General features: G+C 45.2%; 2 protein-coding genes across 8 annotated transcripts in view; one reads left to right on the top strand and one right to left on the bottom strand.

Moving 5' to 3' along the window:
* The first annotated feature begins 880 nt into the window (after nt 1–880).
* LOC114020170 overlaps nt 881–26,790 on the top strand; it is a 47,796-nt gene continuing 21,886 nt past the window's right edge. The window contains exons 1-4 of one of the 5 annotated variants that reach the window (XR_006289885.1): nt 6,638–8,896; nt 10,172–10,243; nt 13,141–13,196; nt 17,543–17,685. Coding sequence is in view for 1 of the 5 variants with exons in the window: in XM_043543792.1 (XP_043399727.1) it covers nt 8,825–8,896 (72 nt within the window). In the remaining 4 variants the exon portion in view is untranslated. Of the gene's footprint in view, nt 999–6,623; nt 8,897–10,171; nt 10,244–13,140; nt 13,222–17,542; nt 17,686–26,790 lie in introns of those variants that run through there. The other 4 variants (XR_006289886.1, XR_006289887.1, XR_006289884.1 and 1 more) reach the window with 4 other exon arrangements.
* Nucleotides 10,629–26,790, bottom strand: part of TMEM247 (transmembrane protein 247) — a 29,106-nt gene continuing 12,944 nt past the window's right edge. Inside the window, exons 3-6 of one of the 3 annotated variants that reach the window (XM_037895853.2) lie at nt 20,933–21,196; nt 17,676–17,762; nt 14,599–14,919; nt 10,629–12,633 (exon numbers count right to left, since the gene is read on the bottom strand). In XM_037895853.2, the coding sequence (XP_037751781.1) occupies nt 12,436–12,633; nt 14,599–14,919; nt 17,676–17,762; nt 20,933–20,935 (609 nt within the window). In that variant the 5' untranslated portion in view covers nt 20,936–21,196 and the 3' untranslated portion in view covers nt 10,629–12,435. Of the gene's footprint in view, nt 12,634–14,598; nt 14,920–17,675; nt 17,799–20,932; nt 21,245–26,790 lie in introns of those variants that run through there. The other 2 variants (XM_037895855.2, XM_027825225.3) reach the window with 2 other exon arrangements.

The raw sequence follows: 26,790 nt of genomic DNA, 5'->3' as shown, positions 1-26,790 counted from the left end.
GTTTGCTCCAACACAGGCCCTCACACACCCATCAAGCCAGGAAACTATCTACTGCAAGAGAGATGTAAAAAAGCTCCCTTCCCGATTGTTTTCTTCACCCTGCTAAATCTACACTGGATCATATTGGCCCAGTGTTGATTCTGCTTTTTCTGTGGAAACGATGCAGTTCTTCACAGTTTCTCATTCACCAGAGGGAGGTAGCTGGTCAGTCTACAGCATCTTCTTCAGAGATGTGTCCTCTGATGGTCACAACGTTTCCTGCTGGCTGCTTTGACGCTTGTGCTGCAGGAGAAAAGAAGTTAGTGAAATGTAAAAGAAAACTAGAATCCCCAACTAGCTGGTTCCCAAGAGCTATAACAGTCTGAACAACTTGGGGGTCGCACTGTGCTTATGTTAGCTGAGCTCACTGTACACACCAGGGGCCCCATGGCATCCCTCCATTCTCCCCTACAAACTCCCTATGTGCCACCGACCCACCCCCTTCTCTTTAAGGGACTTGCTGCAACCCCCATCAACACCTTCATGCCAGGGAATCTGTGTGCCCTGATCCTAGGGTCCCCCTTTCTCCCCACAATGCCAGGGGCTCTGCGTATGCCCCCCATCCCCCCTCCATTCTTCGTTTTCTTTCTTGGTGTTAGGATTTTAAACTCATGGCGAGGATCAGCAGAGCTGATATGGGGAGGAGTTGTTAAAAGGGAAGGTGTTAATGGTTGCTAACAATTGGTTCTTTGATCTGTAGACAATTCAAAAGAAACCGCTGGCTCTCCTGATCAGATGCAAGGGGCTCTGTGTGCAGCGGCGGCAGAGCCTTCCCAAAAGTGGGGGGGCAGGGAGCCCCCACCCCCGAGGCCCTCCTCCTGCCCCTCCGAGGCCCCGCCCCTCCTCTTCCCCTGGAGGAGGGGAAGCTGGAGCGGGGCCGGAGAGCCTGTGCAGGGCAGGGGTGGGCTGAAAGTAGCCCCCTGTCCGCGTCCCTGCCCCCCGGACCCGCACCACAGCAGGTAGAGGGACCCAGGCCTCTTACCCCGACCTGGCTTCGGCTGGGGAGCGGAGCGGTGCCTTGGAGCCGTGGCCCAGCCATGGCGAGAGGCGCGCGGGCAGCAGTGGCGGACCCTCCACCTGCCTGTGGTGCGGGGGCCCGAGAGCAGGTGGCGGGTCCGCGCCGGGGTTCCGCACAGCTGCCCCTGCGGGTCGTACCGCGGCGGGGCTGCGGCTCCCAGGCCCCGCCCTCAGCTGGAGCCGGGTTGGGGTAAGACCCAGGCGGGCAGCTGTGGGGACTGGCTCCCGGGTGCCTCCCCAAACCGGTAACCTCCCTCCCCCCAGGGCCCCCAGCCCGGGTGGCCTCAGGCTCCCCTGCAGCCAGCCCGCTTTCTGCCAGCACAGCTTGGCAGGAAGGAGCGGAGCCTGCAGGGAAACGTCTCCCAAGAGCCTCGGGACAAGGGAGCTGGGGACACGTGGCAGCCGGGACAACTCCCTGCCACGGAGCTGGGGTGCCCCGTTCACTGGCGCGGGGCCGGCTCCGACTCAGTCTCTGGCTCGGGGAGCCGGCGTGGACCCTACACCTCCAGCTGCCCTGGGCCGGGCACCCGGGGGCAGGGACACGGGCTAGGGGCTATTCTCGGGCCCCCCCGCACCACAGACAGGTGGAGGGCCCGCGCGGCTCCCACAACCGCCTGGACGCCCGGCCAGGCGCCACCAGCTGCTAGCCTGGCCGGGGGGGGGGGCGGACTTCGAGGGGAAAGGGGTGGGGGTCTGCCATGGCAAAATGTGGACTGGCCAGGCCGATGCACTTTTAATAAGTGGGATGACCATGGCCCGCTGACACCCACCCCCTTGTTCTAGCGCCACTGTCTGTGGGTCCCCCATTTCCCCTTTCTGGTTTTCAGAAAAATCAACAGGTTTCTGCTTATTGGTACCTCGAACATTCCCTGAAAATTTGGAATTAATTGAATGTGGCATTCAAAATTTACTGCATTACAGATGCAGAGAATTGCTATCAAGTTACATATAAAGCTTTGCAAGCTTTGCCAGTTAATCCGTAGGGATACACTGACTTTCATGCAAAGTCTTCAAAGCACTTTACACAGGTCCATAAATGACAGGTTTCAGAGTAGCAGGCGTGTTAGTCTGTATCCGCAAAAAAGAAAAGGAGGACTTGTGGCATCTTAGAGACTAACAAATTTATTTGAGCATAAGCTTTCGTGAGTTACAGCTCACTTCATCGGATGCATTCAGTGGAAAATACAGTGGGGAGATTTATATACACAGAGAACATGAAACAATGGGTGTTACTATACACACTGTAATGAGAGTGACCAGGTAAGGTGAGGTATTATCAGCAGGAGAGTGGGGAGGGGACCTTTTGTAGTGGTAAACAAGGTGGGCCATTTCCAGCAGTTGACAAGAACATGTGAATGTTATAATTCTTGACGTCTGATTTGTGTCCATTGATTCTTTTACATAGAGACTGTCCAGTTTGGCCAATGTACATGGCAGAGGGGCATTGCTGGCACATAGAATATCAGGGTTGGAAGGGACCTCGGGAGGTCATCTAGTCCAACCCCCTGCTCAAAGCAGGGCCAATCCCCAATTTTTGCCCCAGATCCCAAATGGCCCCCTCAAGGATTGAACTGACAACCCTGGGTTTAGCAGGCCAATGCTCAAACCACTGAGCTATCCCTCCCCCCCTGCCATATATCTATTCACCATCATAGGGCCTAATCACATCAGCCACACTATCAGAGGCTTGTTCACCTGCACATCTACCAATGTGATATATGCCATCACGTGCCAGCAATACCCCTCTGCCATGTACATTGGCCAAACTGTTTGGAAAGCTGAGATGCATTAGGCACATACCCAGCCAGATAGGCCAAATCTTTCTTTTCCTTGATAATATTGTTGTAGCCGTGTCGGTCCCAGGATATTAGAAAGGCCACCAACAGAAACTGATCCAATAAAAGATGTTACTTCACCTACCTTGTCTCACTTTTCCCTGACAGACACCTAAAAGCCCAAGGTAGCATTATGCTGGCTTTACTTGTCATTGTTAAGCTGAGGAAAGCGGCTTTCCCACTAAATTGCCTATATTTACAGGCTTGTGGTTGGGATGTTGTCAGGAGGTCAGAAAAAGGTTGGCCAATGAAAGACAGCTGATGTATGGTAGTTGGATTTTTAATCTTTGTCATTTGTTATGTTCAAATACAGACTTCAGCTCATTAAAGATTAGAAAGCGAGACCAGAACTTAGGCTTCTTGGGTTCTCTTCCCACTCTGCCACCTACTCACTAGGCCTAGTTACTCCATTCTTTTGCTTAAAGCAAGGCATATGGAGGAGGGAGCGCTCCCATTATTTTAGGTCATCTCCAGTGAAACTTAGAGCAGCCTCAGGGTTACTCTAATTAATAGGACTATCACTCTGTGGGCCCAAAGAATATCTGTAATGCCAGTGCACTCTGACCACACCCCCAAAACATTTCTGACATGCCCCTGAGCCATCCTTTAAGCCAGGTGCAGGGAGTAGGGCCAGTGTACAGCCCTTATCCCATTTCTGTACCATCTGAGGAGGCGGCATGTACAGGGGTTATTCTCAGGAGGCCATTCCTTCCTAATCTAAGGTCTCTTCATGCTGCCGGTTTAGCCTAAAGAGCCTTAGTATAACTAAGACCCGGTCTACACTTAAAAAATTAGATCAACCAGCTACGTTGCTCAAGGCTGTAAAAATTTTTGTGCCCTGTTAGACATAATTATATTGACCTAACCCCTGGTGTAGACCTGGCTAGGTCGACAGAAGAATTCTTCCATCAACCTAGCTCCTGCCTTTGGGAGAGGTGGATTAACTACACTGATGGAAACACCCCTTCCATTGCTGTAGGAAGGATCTACACTACAGTGTTACAGCAGCACAGCTGCAGTGCTCTTGCTGGGCTGTGGTGGCAGCTGTAGTTTAGAGCAGTGGTTCTCAACCTTTACAGACTACTGTACCCCTTTCAGGAGTCTGATTTCTCTTGTGTACCCCAACCCCAAGTTATACCTCTTTTAAAAACTACTTGCATACAAAATCAGCCATAAAAATACAAAAGTGTCATAGCATGCTGTTAGTGAAACTTTGCTTACTTTCTCATTTTTATGATATAATTATAAAATCAATTGGAATAGAAATATTATACTTATAGCTCAGTGTACAGTATATAGAGCAGTATAAACGAGTCGTATAAAATTTTAGTTTGTACTGACTTCGCTAGTGCTTTTTACGTAGCCTGTTGTAAATATCTAGATGACTTGATGTACCCTCTGGAAGACCTCTGTGTACCCCCGGGGGTACACGTACCCTTGGTTGAGAACCACTGATGTTGACATATCTAACTCCACGCAGTAGGCCTGATCCTCGGGGTAAGTCACTTAATCAGTCGGTGCCTCAGTTTCCCCAGCTCTAAATGGGCTAATATTACTTGCCCACCTTTCTTGAGTTTTGGGGATGCATTAATGTTGATGTAGTGTGTAAGGTGGTTGGAGGCTGCGCACCTTAGAAATGCTATTTATTTATAGATAGCATAATAATTATTGAAGTAGTGCACTGCTTTTGGTATCAAAATAACCCTGTGCCATGTTCTGCCCTGAGCTGCATTCCCATTGAACTGAAGGCAGAACTGGTCTCCCCCGACTTCCTGCTGCACTCAGGGAGGGAGACATGCTTCCCCTGCAGCTTTAGAGAGCTTCTGTCCCATAGCAGCAGCAGCAGCAGCAGCAGGCGGCCTGTGCAAGGCGGGGGTAGGGGATGTGAAGCTGCTGTCTGCGTGCAGCTGGAGGAGCAAGGAGAAACAATCTCTTATTTATGTGCAGGAGGAGGAAATGCTTTAAAGAAATGAAAAAATAATGAAGCTGAGTCCAACACACAGCAAAAGCAGAAGGAAAAGGAAAAAAACCGAGAGCCTAGTGGTCAGGGCCCATTAAACCGGTTAATAATTTATCTGTGGTGGCGCAGCTGTGGCTGCCTCCGCTCACGTAGGACTTGGAGGAGCGAGCGGGGCTCAGGAAGCGGAAGGCTGAGGCTGCACGTACAGGGGCAGACTTCAGAGCGCTTGTGGCACGTGTCACGTCTCCAAGGGCTCCCAGAGGCTCTCATTGTACAGAGAGCCCTGCTCAGCTCAGTGGCAAAGAAACAAGAGGCCTTATTCCACCTGTTGCATAAGGGCTACCCTTCTACACAAACACTCCCGCCATCTTGATTATCACTACAAAAGTTTTTTTTTCTTCTGCTGATAATAGCTCATCTTAATTAATTAGCCTCTTACTCCACCTTTTCATGTTCTCTGTATGTGTGTATATATATATATCTTCTCACTATATGTTCCATTCTATGCATCCGATGAATTGGATTATAGCCCACAAAAGCTTATGCTCAAATAAATTTGTTAGTCTCTAAGGTGCCACAAGTACTCCTGTTCTTTTTGCGGATACAGACTAACACGGCTGCAACTCTGACTCCTGCCTCTGTTTAACTCCTCCATAGCCAACTTGTGTTGCTCTGGCTCTGTTTTTCAGTGCCATTGCGTTCCTGCTTCCTCAGTCTCACTCACTCCCTGATTCTCCTCTATCACTGGTGTTGTAAATCAGGACTCAGCAGCTCCAGTGAAATCAGTGGAGTTACTGGTGAGAGTGAGAAAAGAATCAGGCCCTCTGTGTTTCATTGTGGGAGCTTCTCTTTCCCCAGCATCTTCTCTGCAAACACCCCCATTAGTGACCTCCTTTCATTGTGCCTGCTGCCCCAATCCTACCCTTCTGTTTGATGCACTTTTTATACTTTCTCTAGTCTGCTCCGTTTCATGGTAGCTGCTTCTCCCTCTTCCAGCTGCTGAACTCTTGTATACAGCAGAACTGTGCAAAATTTTCATCACACATTTCATTGTGAAACTGGAATTCACATCAAAATTACCCTGGTTTTGCTTTTTACATATTTTTGGTGATTTTTTTTTTTAAATTGCACTTGAAAACAGGCTGTTTTCAGGGGCGATGGACCCATCCTTGAGCCAGAAAGGACAAAATTTTCCTTAAAACAAGTGGTGTTTCAAGCAAAATGAGGCCATTTTCTAACACAAGTGGATTTTCAGCAAATATATGTAGCCTTTGGCATTTGTGCATTTTTTTCATGGACAGACCCCATGTCATACATCTTCAGGTAATGTCTTTGCAGATGGAAAATCACCAGACACAAAATGATGAAAATGCTGGCAAAAATCAATTCCTATTTTTCCCTCCATTTTTGCTGTGCAAGTATCCAATATACATTGCTCCCCCATAAAGTCCTTCTAATGGAAGCTGCTTCCACCATTGTGAGATGTTCTCTGCTTAATGCTGGGTGAATTTTTTTTGGCCAAAATTATATTTTGGTTAAAAAATGCAGATTTGGTGACATCAAAACCTTTCATGAATTGGTTTCAGTTTTGCTGAACTGGTTCAGGGAGGGAGCAGGAAGAAATTTCAAAAAAGTTGTAATGTTTTGTTTTGACATTTTCAAAATGAAACATGTCAATTTTTCGGTTCAAATGACTGTTTAGAAATTTCCCTTAATTCAATGTTTTAAAAGATCAAAAATAGTCTATAAATAAAACCCAAAATTCTGTTTGACTCAAAATGATTTTTTTTTTTTTTACTTTTTGATTTGATAAAAATGCTTTAAAAATTCAGTTCTAGATTGACCCAAAAAGATGTTGTTGTTTTTTCTGATTTTTCGGACGTGCCAGAGAACCAAAAAATGTTTTATTCACACAGTTCTCCCTCTGCTTAAGTCTTCTGTAGCAAAATGCCATGCTTCTGCTTTTCACTGCTTCATTGTGGCTGCCTTCCTCAACGTGTTTAACTCTTTGGGCGCTGTTCCCTTTCTGTCTCTGCTCTCTTTCATTGTTGTTGCTCCCTTCTACTCTCTCTGCTAGCCACCATGAGCACACCCACCCACCCCCATTTATCTCACTTGTAACCTCCATCCTTGCTCCATTGTGTAACAGCAGTTTTGAGAGATCTTGCTTGTGAAAGTGAATTAACAAGAGAGCATTACAGAGAAGGTTCTCTGCCCTGAGGGTAATCTTTAATTATGTGTGTAGAGCCTGATTCTTGGATCTGCTCCAGCAGCTTTGCATTACTCTCGCATCACACTGTTGCCATTACTAGCTCTCAGAAGGTCCCCCTGGTGAAAAGGGAACCCCAGGTGGCAAGGAGACACACCCACATCTGTGTAGAGGGTGTTCCTGGGAGAAAGGAAATGTGTCTGGGACATCCCTTCATCTACATAGTCACTGGCTGCTAGAACAGCCACTTGGGTCTGAACAGCTGTATATAACTTAGAAGAGCTCTGAGCCTGCCCTAAATTAGGCCAGGGACCAAACCGGCCCCTTGCTGGTTCCATTATTTGGAGAATGCAAAGATGGCATAGAACCACCTCTCCCCACAATCCACTCCAGCTGCACCAAGACCAGGCCTACAAACTTGCATCAGTATAACTACATCACTCAGGGGTGTGCAAAATCCATTCCACTGAGCAACGCAGTTATAGCAACCTAAACCCAGGTGTAAACAGTGCTGTGTGGATGGGAGCGCTTCTCCCATCAACATAGTTACCACCTCTTGGGGAGGTGGACTAACTACGCCAACAGGAGAAGCTCTCACGTCAGTGTAGTAGCGTCTTCACTGAAGCACTATAGCAGTGCAACTGTACCAGTGCAGCTGTGCCGCTGCGGCATTTTAAGTGTATGCCCCAAGTGTATCTTGGCCATATCTGATATTCTAATCCATAGTAACTACATAGTGTAGTAATGTATATGTCAGAAATGTGTGTGGATGGCTAGATAGACTAACAGCTTGTCTTTGTCTGGCAAATTGGGAGGAATTATGGAACTGAATTACTTTTCTCATCAATGTAGGAAATGGGGCAATGCACTCATGCCCTCTGGCATCATGGTGACAAGCTACTCTGGGCAGGTTTATTAGATGCAATTGGATTGATTGATCTGCTATTTTATTTAGGTAATTACATCTTCAGTTCTAGCTTCCTTTTGCTTTCAAACATTTAACACATTTACACAAATTTACACAAATTTTATACGCTTACACAAATCCACTGGTTCAAATCCCAGCAAGGTCATTCCAATTCTTTATCCTTCTGAGAGAGAGAAACTGAATTCCATAGAGGTCACTGCCTGGGGGATTCCGTTACAACCAAGGTCCCATCTGCTTTCCCAGCTAATTCAAGGTCCTTAGCATTTATTTGGTAAAAGAAGGGGTTTGCCCTCAGCTCAAATTTGCCTTTTCACTGTTTGTATTGTGGTTAAGTCTTGAGACCTCAGTCTGGGATCTTTTGTGCTAGGCACTGTACAAACACAAGGAAAAGATGGCCCAGTGATCTTACAAGATAAGAAATATTTGGAGTACCCACTCTTGTGCAGATGCTCTGTGCTGGTTGGTTACCTGTCAGTCCAGACATGGCTGCATTTCACCAGAGCTATGTGCATAGAAGTTGCAAAGGGTTTAAGGATCTTTTGGGCTCTAAAGGACTATATAACTGTAAGATGCATATGTGTGTATGCATGCAAGTGTGATGGGATGTTCACCCCACACTCTCCCTGTAGGAGTTAATGGAGGCCAGATGGGCCAATTAACCTATTAGGTTGTAAGCTGGGAGAATTAAGTCTGAGAGGAAAGCCCTAATTAGGGGAAGCTCACCTGTGCAGGAACAAGTGGGGCTTCTATAAAGCCAGATAGCAGAGAGGGGCTGCAGGGAAGTAGTCTGTAGTCCCTCCTTGGGAGTAAGGAGGTGTGTTTGGTACTACAGAGGTATGCAGAGTTACTCTGTGGAAGGAGGGTGGCATTCTGTGGCTGGTAGACCCAGAGGAGGGGAGAACCAGAAGGTAAGGAAAGCCTCAGGGAAAAGGTAGTAAGGTCCAGAATAGAACAGAGGTTGGTTGCTGGTTAGAGAGTCCTTGAGTTGGAACCCAGAGTGGAGGGTGGTCCTGGGTTCCCTTGGCAGCTACTGCCAGGGAAGTGGCATCACAGGGGTAGTGAAGGGGAATATTGTGGACAAATTGGAGCAAGTCCAGCAGAGGGCAATGAAAACGATTAGGGGGATGGGGCACTTGACTTACGAAGAGAGGCTGTGGGAAGTGGGCTTATTTATTCAGCAGAGGAGAAGGGTGAGGGGGGATTTGATAGCAGCCTTCCCCTATCTGAAGAGTGGGAGGGGTTCTAAAGAGGATGCAGGTAGGCTGTTCTCGGTGGCAGATGACAAAACAAGAAGCAATGGTCTCAAGTTGCAGTGGGGGTAGTCTAGGTTGGATATTAGGAAAAACTATTTCACTAGGTGGGTGGTGAAGCAATGGAATGGGTTACCTAGGAAGGTGGTGGAATTGCCATCCTTAGTGGTTTTTAAGGCCCAACTTGACAAAGCCTTGGCTGAGATGATTTAGTTGGGGTTGGTCCTGCTTTGAGCAGAGGGTTGGACTAGATGACCTCCTGAGGTCTCTTCCAACCCTAATCTTCTATAATTCTTCTATGATTGGCTAAGACTGCTGGTAAGGAAAGACTTTGATACCCTGAAAGGGGGGAACATGCCAGAGGGCCAAGTCACAAAGAGGAAGCAACCATGAGTTACAGAGTAAGGGAGAGGGAACAATGTGTGCAGGGTGTGCAGCAAGCAGCAGATGGGGGGGCCTTGGACCTGGAAAGAGCTAATCCCCAGAGCAGCCAGGAGGAGGTTCCCTGTGGCGAATGGACCCTGTGTTTTTTGAAGCACTTGTAACTTCCCAGTGGCTAGCACTGATGACAGCCTGTGTATGTGCATAGGCCCTTTACCTGCACTGAGGTAAATGGAAACCACAAGGACTGTTATGTTTGAGGTTATCTGTTTTCAGATATATTACTGACTCCTCCTGTAGGACCCCACAGATTCCTTTCCCTTCCACTGAATCATGGGTCATATGCCTATCTTTAAGCATTCAAGAGGGTAAGTGATTTAATACTTATAGTAGTTCTCTGGGGCTACAGTTCTCAATCTCCTGTCTGCACCAGAGTGAAAGCCAAGGTGCTAAGCTAGGCTTCAAGTGAGTAAGATAGTGAGGGTGATTGCTATGAGACTGGTTCTCACACTGTGGTCTGTGGATTAGTAATGGTCTGTGGGGCATTTCCAGATGAACCATGGAGCTGCTTCAATCACAAAGATGAAGCATCAGCCAGGCTTCAAGCAGAGCTCCCAGACGCAGGTAGGGCTGTCTTTGTCAGGTGTGCATTTTGTGTAGAATCATATGTGATCAAAGCTGAAGATAACACTAAAACTGAAGGGATGACAAACACATGAGGCTAGAATCAGACAGCAAAAGGACTAGAGTGATTAGAGCAGTGGACTCTCAACAGACGATTTGGTGCTAATAAATGTAATGGGAGGCAGGGGATGTATCCAAGTCTTTGCACACAAAACATCAAAGCAAGTTTATTCTCTCCTGGTCTCCTCAATGCTGTTGTAATAGTACACTTTCATGTAACTGTACTGTGTGTGCTAAAGGGAAGGTTTGAGGCTGGGAGGTTATGGTGGCTGGCAGAGGGCACAATAGCATCATGCTGAGTCATTGATATGAAGAAGTTGGAGAGATACTGTGCCCTGCTTTTAGACTGGGAGTCTCTATATGGGACAGGCAGGAGAGCAAGACAGGGCAAGTCCAATCACATTTATGAGTGTGTGTAACACCCTGGAGAATGTGTGGTGTCCCCCTTGATTCCCTATCCAAGGATATGACTCTGCTATAACCCCTACCTCTAAAGGTAGGCTCTTTAGCACAACCTATAGCAACTCCTGTGTTTAATGCTGCAGGTTCCTTATTTGATACCCTGCGCCGGCCAAAATAGCAGCGTTACATAAATAGGGACGTGTTGAGATTCAAATGGCAGTGGGCCTCAGACATGGGGGATGAGCTCTGCCCAAAGAAAGTATATATTGTAAGCTACTGATCAGTGTGTTTGACTACATGAATCTCCCTCTGTGCTTGACCCATAGAGGATGTGGTTGTGCAGTAATTCTCAATCTAAGAGCCTGGCTTTTAAGATCAGGCTGTAGAGATTCATACTTTCCACTCTGGCAGTCCCTGGTGAGGTGTGGCCCTTGATGGTAGCCATCACATGTGCATGTTGGGGAAAAATCATTGTACCCAGTCTTAGTTTGTGTCCCAAAGAAGGAGAAAAATACATGTTGTACAAATCATCAAAATTATTTGATTTTTATGACTCTCTCCGAAAGGATAGAATGAGCCAGGCCCTAATCAAAGGCACAAGAAGCCAGTGCTTAATTTGTGCCAGGGCTTGCCAGGTTTGAGCCCCAGCACCTCTAGGCTTGGCAGTTCACAGCCATGGCACCTCTGGACTTACTGCATCTTTTATAAAAGTAAAAAAAAAATTGCTTGAGCGTTGGCACCTCTTTCATTACAAATTAAACACTCCAAGGAGCCTTGTCCTACTGACAGGCGTCAGGCACAATCTGGATTGGTAGTGTTAGCATTGTTCCATGATAGCACTGCTGCTGGCACTAGGTTCCTTAAAGGGAACAGAAAGAGGGTAGGGGCAGACCTGGCCTGGTGTGGATGACTGACAATTTTCTTCACTAGAACTGGGTGAAGAAAAAATGTTTTCGTTCACAGGCAATTCTGAAAAATGGAAAAATTGTTTCGTGCTGAACTGACATTTGAAATTTTCCAAAATTTTTGGTGACTCAAAGTTTGTTTCGACTTCACTTTTTGTTTCAATTTTGGCAAAAGCAAAGGAAGACTAGATTCACACTACCTTGCACTGATTCCCAACAAGGTATCAGGGCTTGAAATGGGAACTCATGTCACTTCTCCCATCTCCCCTGAGTGCTCCTGACACCCCTTTCTCAGCCTAGTGACTGCTTTCCCCTTTGGTGGTGGTTTACTTTGAGCCCTGCAGTGTAATTGGAAATAAAGGCATGAAACTGTGAAATGGAAAAGTCAGAAGAAACTCCTCAGTGGTGAGAGGTGTGATACTGTGGAATAACTTCCCACAGGAAATGCAGGTCTCTTTTGCCTGGAATATTTAAAATGCAACTGGACAAAGTATTGGAGAATATACTGTATGAAACAATGCTGAGTTAGCTCCGACAAGGGCAATCTAATGACCTAATAAATCATTAGCATGTCTAATTTCTAACTATGCTGGATTAGAAGGACAATTCTGCACAATTGATGGACAATATCATTAACAACAGTGACTTTTCGGGCATGGGGAAGTCAAGACAAACACTGAAGTAATTCAAAAATCAGTGTCTACTTTTGAAAAATCTGGCTTCATGTAATACTTCACTTATCCTTATATGATGCCTATCGCCTTACTATCAGAACACTGTATATATCAATCAGGCTTCAACAATGTAGACCTTGCAGAGGAAGAACTAAGAGCAACACAAATAATCCCAGAGCTTTTTAATTAAATATAACAAGGTAACCACAATGATGAATAGGTGATGCTTCTTAGCAAAGAAGAGCAACAGGTCCCTTGCTGTGTAGATAACATGTATGAAGATGAAGCAATACAGGAACAAAGCAAATTGGTTCTGGGGCATGAGGAGGTCCAGGCATCCTTCAGCAGGCTGTGGACAAAGGGGCAAAAATGTGTGATATTGCAGGGCCATGTTCTATACATGTCCTGTGAAAAGACTACTGCTCAGCACATCCCTTGCCTTTGTGACCATAAACTGTCACTAATGTGATCCATGGACAAACTCTCAGATTGAGATCAGCACGATTCTGTTTGAACAGCCAGATGAATTAGACTGATGAGCTGTGGAACCGCTTGGCTTGTGCTAATTGTCATATACTCATGACTCCCAAAATACTTTAGCTATGACTCTGTAAAGATTGTTCTAGTGTAGGGCTGGGCTCCACAGTTGTACTTGTGTCTCCTGCTATCTCTCTGCTTTGGGCATCTCAGACAGGTTCTGTAATGCTCTGATTCTTTATCAACAGCAGGGTGGAAAAAAAATTCTGTTATCCTATGGATTTTTCTTTTAATGGCTGGATAAGCAGTTAAAAGAAAATAACTGCTAGCAATTTGTGCACAGACTCACTCAAGCATGAAGTGTTTCCCTCTCCTGCAGGGGGACACTTTTGATATGTGAGCCTAGTCTCCCAGAACAGCCTTCTACAACTTCTGGTAAGCACAATGCTCCAAGTTCCAGGTACCTCTATACTTAATCACCTTTTTCTTCAGTCAAGATAGAATTAAAGTCCATTAAACATGTGGCAGCTGCTTCATGTGCTAACACAGGAATTCCAACAATTACTTCTCTCTGATGTTTTTTTATATGGAGGACATATGGCCAAATTCAGCTTTGATGTAAGCAGCTGCATCTCAGGAGCTTTTTATTTACTTGAGGGCTGAATTAGACCAAGCTTTTTCCATTCAGTCCTTGCCACTGAGAGATTCCTGAACTGACTGAGACTGCACATGCTAATAGGGTAAATGATATCAAAGTAATTCCCAATAACACAGGTACAGGTTACTCCTCTACCACACTCTTACCCTGATGCCTTCATGTGGAGTGAATTCAACTGGTGAATCTTGTACAGCACAAAGTTATCTTCCACTTAAACCTTAAGCTATACCTTTCCATTCACCAGTACTTGCTCAATGTGTGCTACTGAAAGGAAGAGGAGCAGTTTACCTACTGAATGGTTGTCCATCAGGGCTGTAATAGCAACACTTGCTCCATTTTTCCTATTGGTTTGGCAGTTTTAGACACCACACTTCCCCATTTGTTGCTGTTAGTTTGGATGCAATGAGTCTTAAGTTCAGAGCTACTTGGGTTTCCCTACAAATGAACTGTTATCTAGCCTGTTCTTTTTAGATCCTACTGTGTTTCTCATTATTTTTGATGGGCATAGCACATGGCCATGGCAGGTCCCCAGGTGGGTTCCCTGAGCACTTGTGCAGCACTAAATAGGCATGGCCCTGCACCTTACAGGGAATTTAGGTCACAAGACCTCTTTGACCAGCTCCACTGTAGAAGTTGTATCCCCTTGCCATAGAGTATGCTGGCCCCTTCAAGTAGAGTCCGAGTCCAAATCCCAGGGTCTGAGCTTTTGGCAGAGGGTGAGGGGAGGAAAAGTGCCTGGTCCTTCAGGAGAAAGCCAGATCTTAGAGGAGGAGTCTGCTGGACTTCCCTTCTGTGTTTGGTTTTTTTTTTTGATCTATCATCCCTGTTGAAGGGGAGAAATTGGAGGGCTAAACTATTCAACCAGTGGGGGAAACTGAGGCAGCAATGCATTTATATGGCTGACAGGGAAACCACTCTTACCCCTCTCTATTTAGCAGGCAAACCAGTTACAAGTAATGGCAAAATAACTTTTCTCCAATCTGTTTTTTTTTAAAGTCTCTGGAGTTAATATGTAAGATCCTGCTATGAGTTCATTCTTGGGTTTGATTCTGACTGAATGGAAGTCTTCTCAAAGAAATGAATCTTTGTGGAGATTTGGAAATATTTTAAACTGGGACCATGTGGAGAGCACACATCTGGGTCATGCCTCCCCCTATTTACGCTTTCACCTGTACTCACATGTCCAGATGATGCCTGCAGGCGCATCTGCTCCATCTTCTCTTTGTGCTGCCGCTGCTTTTCCTTCTCCTCATATTGACACTTCAGCATAGTCAGCTCCATATCCAGCCGCATCTTCTCCAGCTCAGTCTCAGCCACTCGGGCCAGCATGAAGTTTGGCTGCTCCATCTCCACCCAGCTGTTGATCTCACCATCATTGGTAACATGTTCTGGTTGCAGAGAATCTAGTTCTGCCTGTGAATTAGTCTCCAGGTCCTGGTCCCTAATGTCTGGTGGTTCTGTCACGTCGTCAGGGACATCTGGGGTATTTTCAGGGGTGTCCTAGTCCATAGATCAGGGAAAATCACCCACTCCTATTTAACTGATACAAACTATTTTTAAACAATCTTCTGGTAAAAAATGTTTTTCGACTAGCTAAGCTGGGCCAAATGCAGGCTGGCAGCCCAACTATATCTAGAAAGCTACTACACTTGAATATTCAAAGCCCTGTCTGAACTACTAGAAAGTCAGAGGCTCCACTTATATTGTGGTGAAAAGCAGCGGTATCACTTGCTATGGGGTGAGAGGGGCACTTGCTCCCCCCAAAACTTTTTGTCCCCCTGACTTTTCATAGTTCTATATACTGTCTTCCACTTTTTGCCCCTCTTTCCCCCCAACTTTGGATGCAGTCATCAGGAGAGTAAACTTCCCCTCTCCCCACCCCAAATATGAGTAGATGAGACCTAACCCAGTCCCCATAACCAGATCAAAGCCCTGGACTAAAACCCATGGCCTTTGACATATAAGCATAAAGAACACTTCAACTCTGGGTCAGTTGAAAAGTCAATGAAGAAAAACATAGGGGACAAATCTATCTCTGATTCGAGTCTAGTGGATGGTGTTCAACCAGATATGAAATTAGCTTCCCCTTAGAACCATGGAGTCATGAGACTGTGCTACCGACTTGGATGTATCTGGCCAGGAGAGAAATATTTTACTACTCTGAATTAATTTCTGTCAGTTCATAAATGAGATGGCAAAATGAGCCAATGAAGATGAGAGGCCTCCCTGTCTTGGGATTAGTAATAGGCTAAATAACAGCAGTAGAATTGGTTGGCTGGCTTTCAGCAGACCCAGGAGTTATGTAGAGATCATGCCACTGACAGGTCTGCCCTCTAGGCTTATGGAAAGCCACAATATTTATTTATGTAATGTATACAAGAAGCACATGCAAGAGCTTTGAATAAAATGGATGTAGACAAAATGTGGAACTCTTCCCCTGGCTTACATTTTAAAGCTTATGACAGAAGGTGAAGAAAATAAGAAACTGAAGAAAACTATTACTCTTACCATAGAGGTCTTGGGTACAAAGCTAGGGGAGACAGAAATGAGGCTGGACAACTCTGGATTCACAGGCAGTAGCCACAGTTTTACAAGTCTTTCACTGTCCCATACAGAAAACTCAACACCAGCTGCCCCAGTTCGATCCAGATAGAAGCACAAAGTTCAAACCCAGATTTCAGCAAACTGTCATGCTGATGTCACAGGTTCCACACTATGCTGTCTCATAATCCAGCTGTTGCTACAACATCATAAATGCTCTGTTGCTAGGTGTCCAACAACACATGGGAAATCTGCAGCAGAGCCAGGGATAAATCCAGTTCTCCTGATTCAAGTCTAGAACCTTAACCACTAGATCAGTTCTTTTCCTTCTGTAGCCGCCTTCCTGCTGCTTCAGTGAATGAGACTGTGTTCCTTCACACAGCGGCAGCATGCATAGTAGGCAGCAGTCTGGCTCACCACGTGCCTAGTCATGATCAGCTGGCAGTGATTTGTAGGGTTCATGGGAGTAAAAAGTTTTAAGTAGGGATTTGAAGGAAGATAGTATGGTGACACTATGGATTTTGATGGAGTGTTTCCCTCCAACTAAGGAGTGGCATTGAGGAGAGGTAGTGCTGAGAAGGGCTTGTAGGAAAAGCAGACTAGCAGGAATTGAGTGATGACACCTGCCTTCACTCTACCAATGCGATAAGATAGATCTGATTGGTGCTAAATGGTGAAGGGCCATAAAGGCACAGAAAAGAAGCTTGTGGTGGGAAGCCAATGGAGGGATGCAAAGTGGAGGTGGGGGGCCATGAGCAGACAAGGAGCTAGGAAGATAATGCTGGCAGAAATGTTTTGAATGGACTTCAGGGGAGGACAAGGTAAGCTAGAGAGAGGAAGATGACAGTACTCAAGATACAACATAAGGGCTTGGAACAGAAACTTTGGTAGTCCGGACAGACAGAAAATGCTGGATCTCTGGATTGTTCTGTAAGAAGTTGTGACAAGACTTAAACACTACAAAGGGGTATGGGTCTAGAAAGGGACCAGGTCAAAGATGATGCTGAAATTACAGGCCTGAGTGACTGGGAGGATGGTGGTGATATACATGGTGATGAGGGGGGAGAACAGAGGTGTGGGAACAGAGAAAGATCAAAAGCTCAGTTTGGGCCTTATTCAGTTGAAGTTAACAGCTGGACATTCCCACAGAGAAGTTTCAGTGGGGTAGACCAAGATGTGGGATTGGATGGAGCAATATTGCTCCTATGTTGAGAGGTAGCTCTAGTAATCAAACCTGTGCTCGCTCAGCGAGAAGCCAAATTCTGCTGTCAGTAACACCTGCCTTTACTCTACCACTGATGCCACTCCATTCCTGCTAGGATAATTGAAGTCAATGGAGTTACATCATCATAAATTTGGAGAAATGAAAACAAAATAAGGAACAAGTGTTGGGGCTTTTAGACATTTTGGTGGTGGTGGTTTATCTTTCACCCTCCATCTTTGTCCACCTTCTTGTTACCAAGGTTGGCACCCTTTTTAGGTGCCTATTTTTCTGATTGGTTAAAGTTTAAGCCTAATCTACCTAGCAACAGTAAAGTCAGGAAGGGGTCATCTGACTCCCAGTTATTCTGCTTTGTGACAGAGTCTATATAAGGGGACTACACACTCTGTCAAGGGCTGTCTGCTCAGGAGGCAGCCCATGTTCAGTTCAACTCATGTCTGTGCTCGGTTGTGCAACGGAGAAAAAGGAACATCCTCAAAACACCTGTGCTTACCTGGTTGTCCGTCATCGAGGAAGATATCCTGTTCCATCTCGAGTTCCTGATTCCAGTAGCTGTCCTCAAGGTCTTGACCTGAGTTACCTGAGAAGCAAGGCAGATGAGAGCATTGTGAGCCATCTACACCTGAGTTCCTGTCACTCTTAGAGACGGAGTAACGTTGACATTTTATTTGTGTCCCTGTTGGTTAGGGGTTGGGTCTGGGCTTCAAGACAGCTGTACTTGTAAAACCACCAAGCTGTTTTATGCTTTATTGTACTTCTCTCTATATTTTGTTATGTACCCTCTTAATAAACCCTCCTGCATGTTTTCAGCGTTTAAAATGACTAAGTTTCATTTGACCTGTGACTAATAGGTGATAGACCCTACAGAGGGATCAATCCTTTTAGGGCAGTGGGGTCCTTAAATCAATTCCAGCAGTCTCTTCTGGTAACAGTTCTGGTGATCACAGCAGGACCCTGATGGTCACAGTTGCTTTTTAAGTTTTTATAATCTGCTCATTTAAGGTTTATTGGACGGCCACAAGCCTTGAGGGAGGGCAGCATTGGTATTTGGCCAGCAGCTTTTCTTATTTTGAGACCCAGCTGCTGAAGTCAGGCACCAGTGAGTGCTCTGTGGGAGCTCTTTGTGGTGTGCTAACTGAGGACTGATAGCAGGCCAGCCATTAGGCCCACTGAGCATGACATAGGCCCAGTGAGTACAGCAGACTCTGGCCTTGAGAGAGTCCGGTGGGAGTGCTGTTTGAGATAAAGGGAGTTTAATAACTCTGGGGCAGGCCGGCACTGTTGCTGAGCATTGCTTGTCCCAACTCTTGGTAGTCACCAGTAAAGTGCTGGGGGAAGTAGTGTTGCTATGTGAGCCAGACACACTACTTGATTTGTGAAATGTGTCTAAAGCTTCAGTCCCAGCGGATGGAGTGAGGAGTGCAATACAAATTAATTGGAACATTGTGTAAATTCTTTTTGTAAAGGGAAAAATCCATGGGCCGAAAATTTTTTTTAATGGGGAGGATGCATTTGAAAAATTGTTTTGAACTTGGGAGAATTTTGTAATAGTTAAGCCTATCCCCAATAAGAAAACAAAGAAAAGAGCTCTCATATATATGGGCTAGTCATGGTGTCTAGAGAATGGCACGAACACATAAAATCTAAAAGCAAGGTAATCTCCCAGTTGAAAGAACACAGCTAAAAAGGAAGCTGATGTTGATAAATTAACATTACAAAGCAATACTTTGTCAGCTCAAGGGTTAAACCACTGTTTACAAATCAACCAGCTAGAGCAGCAGGTTAAAGAGCTTAATGCATGCTTGGCGAAAAAGGACAAGAAGAACTTTGTTTTAGCTACTAAAATGGAGGAATCCCGAGCTGCTATATGAGAGCTGGTCAAAGTGGTTCAGAATAGTAAACACAACGTTGGAGATCATACCACATATTAGAACAAAATTGAGTTGCTAAGCTAAAAAGAGCCCAGGGTATGCTCAATGCCTTGAGTACTGACCCTTTAAAAGGTTATGGATCTGAAAGCTGCCCTAATCAAGAGGGATCAGAAAATGACTTTGATTTGTGAGAGGTTAAAGAAACAAGAATGCAACCTTCTGCCCCTCAGATTCAAGAAGAGTTAACAAGCTATGAGGGAATGAAGGGGGAAGGGTAGAACACCACCTGCCCCCCAATGGCCACCATAACTACTGTAGTAAATTATGGCCCAAACCGACCTGTGGAAACAAGGTTTGAGACAAAACCTTATGGGTCGGACCAACCCAGAGCAAGGGGCAAAACTCTGGGCCCATTAAATAAGGATACTTCATTGGCTTGGCTTGGCTTGGCAAGATCAGCAGCATGGCTGCTATTAGCAGAGATGACACTAGGGCTCTGCTACATGAGTGTATGTGCAGGGAAGAGTTTGGAGCGTTACCCGGAGAGTAATTGGCTAGCATAAGGGAGATAGCTGAGAGATATGATGCTGTATATGAATTGTACTTCCTACATGAGAACATTCTGGGAAAATTTTATTCTGAGAGGCAAAAATCTGGTGAAAGGCCAGAAAGGTTTTTGGGAAGAAAGTGGTTATTGTATTGGCTGTCAGGTTTATCTCCTATTGTGAATGGTGTAGCAACATGTGATATGCCTGAATTTAAGGAGGTGTTTATTCAGGGTCTCTTACCAACAATAAAGGTTACCTTATATCCCATAAATCCTAGAACCACAACAATTAAAGAACTGGAAAATAAAATTCTGAAGCATTTGAATTACAGAGAGAGGCTTTCCTTAGTCATTGGCCAAAGAAGAAAATTGCAGCTGTAAAGCACCTCAAAAGCACCCCAAAAACAAGTCCAATGAGCAAAAAGGCAAGAAACCTCATACAGAAAGCAGGAATTCTGCAACAGATATGTCTTCCTTTATAATCAAGAATCATCTAACAACTGTCACAGCAGAGAAGTTGCTGATATGAAAGGATTTCAGTCAGTGTTGTGGAGAAAATTACTTAAATACAAGAAAAGAGAGTAAATAAACTGCCTGCCTACAGAGGAGCTATTCAAAAGGTTAGCTAAGTATGAAAGAGGCTGTAACAGCAGTGCTTCACCAACATCTGCTACCAATGCATCTGGCATCCAGTACGACAGGACCAGACTCTCCCACCTCCCTCTTTTGTGGCACTCGTCAGTAATGATGTTTGGGGGATGCCTGTAGTAGATGCCACCATAAAGGGAGAGCATGGATACATCAATCACGTCATGTTAATTGACACCAGTGCCACCTTGTCATTAATTTGCTCAAAAGCAGCTCCAAAACCCAAGGACTTTAATATACAAGGAGTAAAGGTATGGGAGGGATACAGTGGAAAAGAAAGCACTGTGCCCTTTATAAAATCAGTGTTGTGTACCATGGGCAAACTAACAACAAGAGCATCATTTGGCATACAGACGCTAGATGGACACAGCATTCTGGGAATGGACATCCTGAAAAAGTTAAACTTTGTGGTCAACCTGCCTAATCAAATGCTAACACAAATTCAAAGACAGGAAGGAGGTCTCCTCACTCCGGCAGCCCACAGAGTTGCAGACTCCAGTAAAGCAAGAAACACCTGAATGGGAGCTAACGGTTAGAGATAACAAGACAGTATCTGCAAGCATTCACCAGTAATAAGCATCAATGCAGAAAGATCCAAGCTGAAGTAATGGTGATGGGTCCAGACCCCAAGCCGCAAAAACAGTATAAATATTCTCGGGAGGCTGAGGAGAGGATTAAACCTACCATTTTAGAACAAGGGGTACTTGTAGAAATGGATAGTGTCTGTAACTCCCATATCGCCTGTCCTAAAAGCGGACAAATTCACCTGGAGATCGACTAGCGGGAGGTAAATCGAGTTACACCTAGGTTAGCTCCAGTTGTAGCCAAATTTCAGGAAATAATGGTGGCCATTGCTGCAGGTGCTGAGTTGTTTACTGTACTAGACTTGAGCAATGCATTCTTCTCCATTCCTCTTCATCATAGCATAGGGTACAAGTTTGCATTCACCTGTGGAAATAAGTCCCTTTCAGGTGAGTATCCCAAGGGTACCACAATGTGCCATCACTTTGCCACAAATATGTATCCAGAATGTGGGAACATCTGGAAAAGAAGGAAAGAATTATAAGTTATGTGGATGACATCCTCATTGCAACAATAACAAAGGAAGAGAACTTAGACGTATTGGAAGTCGTTCTGAAAAAAGTAGGGGTGATGGAAGTCGTCATCAGTCCCACAAAGGCGCAAATGCTCAAACAAAGGGTGAGTTACCTTGGGATGGAGTTGGGCATTCATGGACACAGGCCTGATGCCAGCAGGATTGAATTAATATACAAGCTGCCAGCCTCAAAAGATATAACATCATTGTGTTCATTTGTTGGACTTACAGGGTTCTCAAGAGATTTTATGAAGGGATACTCAGTTAGCTCAACCACCCTATAATTTGTTCAAAAAGGGTAAAGAATGGACTTGGGGAGAAAAGGAAAGAGACACATTCCGTCGACTCAAACAAGCTCTTATTCCGGCACCAGCCCTTGTGTATGCACAGTCAGGCAAACCCTTTCTGCTCCAGCTAGCAACAACAAGAGAGATTAAGTGCAATCTTAATGCAAAATAGTGTTGTGGGACTCAAACCTGTCACATTTGGATCAAAAACATTTAAGTGAAATAGAAAAGCAATACTCACCGTGTGAACGAGAAGTGTTGGCCCTCACCTGGGCAATGAAACATTGGGAGTATCTTATAGGCATCTCCCCCATTATCTGAAAGACTGTTCATACCCCAATACGCTATGTACTGTCCAGTAAAATTAATGAGGGTGGGGTATCAAGCCCTCTATCTGGCTGCATATTGAGTCTACTTAATAGGGATATTGAAGTGGAAAAGACTCACTCTCTCAATGGTTCCGTACATTCTACTCACTAGTGGAGAAGATCATGAATGCCCACTACTATCTGAAAACACCAGTAATCCAAAATCACCTTCTGAACTAGAAACATCCCATGAGCAAGCTAAAGACTCTGGCAGAGACATTTGGGTGGTTGATGGGAGTTGCCACTGTAGTCAGATGTTTGGGTGTGTGTGTACGTGCGCGCTCCCTGTGTGCTGTCCCAGCTCTGCACAGACAGCTGGCACAGCGGACCTTGAGCAAACCACCCAATGACCTTTGTTAAGGTACAAAGGCATCAGGACAGGTCTACTGTCGACGAAGCATGGTAATAGCACCTGGCCGACTCTATGAGGATACTAAGACATGTATGCCCGTGACAATGGATGCAGCTCAGTCAGTAGTGGGACTTTCCACTGCCCCCTAGGTGGTCCAAAGATACTCTCTCTCTCTCTGAAATACTCTTTATACCCTGATATAAACAAGTTACGTACTGTCATCCTGACCTTATCTTTTAGGAGGGGTCAGTGAGTTTCTGTTATCCTTGGGGAATGTTTTTGTACTATCCTTGGTATTGGTGTTTTCTGATACCACTTGTGTTTGCATGAGTACTCTGTGCTTAGCACTTCTTAGGAATGTGTATTTCTGCAATATCACCTCTGATCTTGCCAAATTCTGTGAGCAGGTCCTGCCTCATACCAGGCCTATGATACAAGGGCTTACATCTCAGGCTTTCTTCCTACTACAGCCACTATCATGAGGATAAACCCTGAGCTGGATATGCTGGTAAAATACTACAAGGAACAGTGGTTCAATGTTCTGTGCAAGCTGCTGAAGTAGTTGCTATAGTAGCTACATTGGATGAAGCAGATCCAAGTTGTGACCTTTTTAATTTGTTCTGACTCTGGGTCATCCGAGCCCTTGTAGCTTGGATGCTGATATGGATGGCTGGATGGATAGACAAATGACTTCTGCAGATAACAAGCCTACAATACACACAAAATACCTCTTACTTACTTGGAAACTGGCTGAATCAAGAGCTGAAAAGATTTAGCTATTCAGGGTCAAAGCACATGGGAAGAACTAGGCGGAGATATCTGGCCTGAACAACAAAGTAGATCTCCTCACTAAAAAATCTGCGCTTTTAGGATCTGAAATCTTGTGGACCAAGTCTGCCGACATTGTGTGCAAGATGCAATCATCAGCTGCTGAAAATAAATTTAGACATAGTTGAGTTACGGAAACAGGACAAAGATCACTGAGCTGTTGGGAAGATCTTAGTATAGAGGTTACCAAAACTCTACAAACACAACAGTGGACTTGTAATGGCTACTAAGAACAACACTGACAATGTTATCCCTGTGTTAATGATACCATCATGATTGGGAAAAGTATTAATTGCTCTAGCTCACCAAAAAGGGCATTTTGGGGCTGAAAAGACTGTCAGTAAGCTCTTACATTTGGCCACCAACCAACTGTTAACAGACAATGTGGAAAAAATATATATAGAATTGCATTGCCCCCGCTGAGAACAATCCTGACAGAAAAATTGTCAAAGGACTTCTACTACACCAGCCAACAGGAGGACCATGGTATCATTTTCAAATAGATTTTATAGGACCCTTGCCTTGTTTGGGATATGGAAACCAATATTGTTTGGTAGTAATTGGTTCATTTTCTAAGTGGATCAAAGTAGTGTTGTTGTTATGTTGGATTCACTATTACCACTGAGAAGATACTCTTGGAGCAAGCATTCTCCAGATTTGGTATTCCTGAAGTTATCAATTCGGACCAAGGACTCCATTTAAAAAATTGTGCCAGGCTTTACAAATTGAGCAAAAGTTCCATATAGCGGGCCACCTGCAAAGCTTGAGCCTGATCGAGAAGACTAGCAGGACCCAAAGACTGTGTTGAAAAAGATCATAAAAAGCAATGGAATAACTGGGGTAAGCAATTGCCTTTCATTTTGATGGGAATTCGGTCAACTGTTGCATCCCACGGATGTATACCACATGAAGTGCTTATGGGAAGACCCATGAAAACACCAGACAAATGGTGGCTGGGAGGCATTCCACCTGACTCATATTAGGCCAGAATTAAAATGGACCAGTATATAACAAAGTTGTTGCACACTATTAGCTACTTGTTTTTGCAGATTGCTGTACAACTAAAAATGAACGCTAGGCAGATGGATAGAAGGCTGCAGGACACACTAAAATGAATGGAATGTGGGTGTCACGGAGTCACCGCGCCGATGCTCTGGAACTGATCTGTATGACTGGGGTAGTATGCCTCCTCTCTCTGAGCATACTGTTGCCAGGGCAAGAAGCTTACACAGCTTCAGCCTTCCTGAGTCTGATCTTGGAGCATTCAGCATCCCCTTCCACACAGTGCGCTTCCTGCAGGCCGTCTGCCCAGGCGGCACTCCTGGGGAAGCCAGAGGGCCCTGCACTCCAACTCCACAGTCAGCCATGACTCTCAGCCAGCGTTGTAAAACGGAAAAGTTTAGTAGTCGACAGGAACATAGCATAGGACAGGTCTTGTTAGCGCAGAAATCGGTGACTTTCAGCCAAGTCCATCTTGGGGAATCCCGGGCCAGACGCTCTGGACTCCCTCTCAAATCTCCCACAGCAGACTGCCCAGCTTCCAGTGACCCGATCTCCAACACACACGTTGCACCTCCTCCTGGTCTTTGTCTCCCTTCCCAGGCACAATGTCATCTGGTCGCATCCCCCTCCTGGGTCTCAGGTTGCGAAGGACCTTAGCCATCGCTTACATGCAGGCAGGTGGAGCCACCTCACCTGTCCCCAAGGGTCTCAGCAAAAGTCACACACCCTTATTCCCACCACCTAGGCATTGGTGCAATACACAGGGAAACTGTGGTACATACAGTATTCATGCAAAACAGTAAGACTCACATACAACATAACCAGGGAACCACCTTGCTTCATCACAGTGGGTGATAAAGTGTTATACTCATTCTTTTCTGACCAAAATCACTCGCTGAGCCCCAAATGGGCAGGGCCTGTTGTTGTCATTAACAAAGCAAGTCCAACCACCTACCAGGTGAAGGTTAATGGAAAAAAGAGAAAAACACTAAAATGGTTTCATTCCACCCAACTGAAGGGATGGAAAAATTCTGATGGGGTGTGTGTATGTATAATTATTGTGACAGGGTCAGGCCAGATGGCTACAGGAGAATGATAGAAGGCAGATATATTAGCCCCAGGTTAAGTAGGTCCCTTTTCCCTGGGTAAGGTAACAGGGAATGTTCCAAAACAATCAGGAACTTCCTGGAAACAATTAAGGCAGACAGGCTGATTAGAACACCTGCAGCCAATCAAGAAGCTGCTAGAATCAATTAAGACAGGCAGGCTAATCAGGGCACCTGGGTTTAAAAAGGAGTTCACTTCAGTTTGTGTGTGCATGCGAGGAGCTGGAAGCAAGAAGTGCAAGAAGCTGAGAGTGAGAAGGCATACTACTGGAAGACTGAGAAGTACAAGCATTATCAGACATCAGGAGGAAGGTCCTGTGGTGAGAATAAAGAAGGTGTTGGGAGGAGGCCATGGGAAAGTAGCCCAGGGAGTTGTAGCCGTCACGCAGCAGTTACAGGAGCCACTGTACACAGCTGCAATCCACAGGGCCCTGGGCTGGAACCCAGAGTAGAGGGCGGGCCTGGATTCCCTCCATCCCCCCCAACTCCCTACTTGATACAGAGGAGTTGGACTGGACTGTGGGTTCCACCAGAGGGGAAGGTCTCTGGCCTGTTCCCCGATCCACTAGGTGGATCAGCAGAGACTGCGGGGATTGTTGTTCTTCCTTTCCCCATGCTGGCCAGTGATGAGGCTAACTGAGTGAACGGCAGATTTGAGCCACGAAAGTGGCTAAACTGAGGGTTGTCGTGAACCTCTGAGGTGAGAAAATCCGCCAATAAGCGCAGGACCCACCAAGGCAGAGGAGGAACTTTTGTCACAATGTGTGTGTCTGTGTGTATGTGTGTATATATATGTAATACACATTAATTACTTTTATCTTTCTCAATTGTTGCTTGATTTCCTGCAACAAAAATGATTTCTATATTGTATCATAGCACATTTATTTGCATGGCATAGTCAGTGATTGTTAATGGAAATGAGCACTATTATTGTAAAGACAATGAGTCTCAAAACTATAAATGGGATGAATTAGTACATGGCATTGATTTTGATCTACCAAATTTGCTATTAAGAGGAATCATCTCTGTGTATGCATATAATGAAAATGATTACGGTTGTTTGGTTTGGTAAGAGCTGAAAAGCAACAAAACGCTCATGGCCTTTACAACAACCAATTCAGCTCAGAGGGTTACCTCTGTGGATGAGCTTAAGGAGGAACAAATCTCCTTTGTTTAAAAAATTGCAGGAAAATGTATGTGGCAATTTTCTAGTTGTCTGCTCTGATGCAGTAGAGGTTTGGGAGCCACATAAATGTTCCTTTATACAGTCCAGCCTCCCTTCACGAATGCAAATTGGTAAAATCAACGTAAAAATTTAAATGGGTTTGCAGTACATGATCAATCAGTTGGATGTTTATGTGCATACACCCTCCTCCCAGTATGCAGTAGCTATGAAATGCCAAAATTGTACCAGCTCTTCTGTTAAGACACATCCCAATGTAAATAAGTCCTGTAAAAAGGCTAATAATGTGAGTTTTCATGTTGAGTGTTATGGAAACATCT

This window comes from Chelonia mydas, chromosome 3, assembly GCF_015237465.2.
Source record: "Chelonia mydas isolate rCheMyd1 chromosome 3, rCheMyd1.pri.v2, whole genome shotgun sequence".
Taxonomy (NCBI): Eukaryota; Metazoa; Chordata; order Testudines; family Cheloniidae; genus Chelonia; species Chelonia mydas.
The sequence above is the reverse complement of the archived record's forward strand: the minus strand, read 5'-3'. Positions and strand labels throughout refer to the sequence as shown.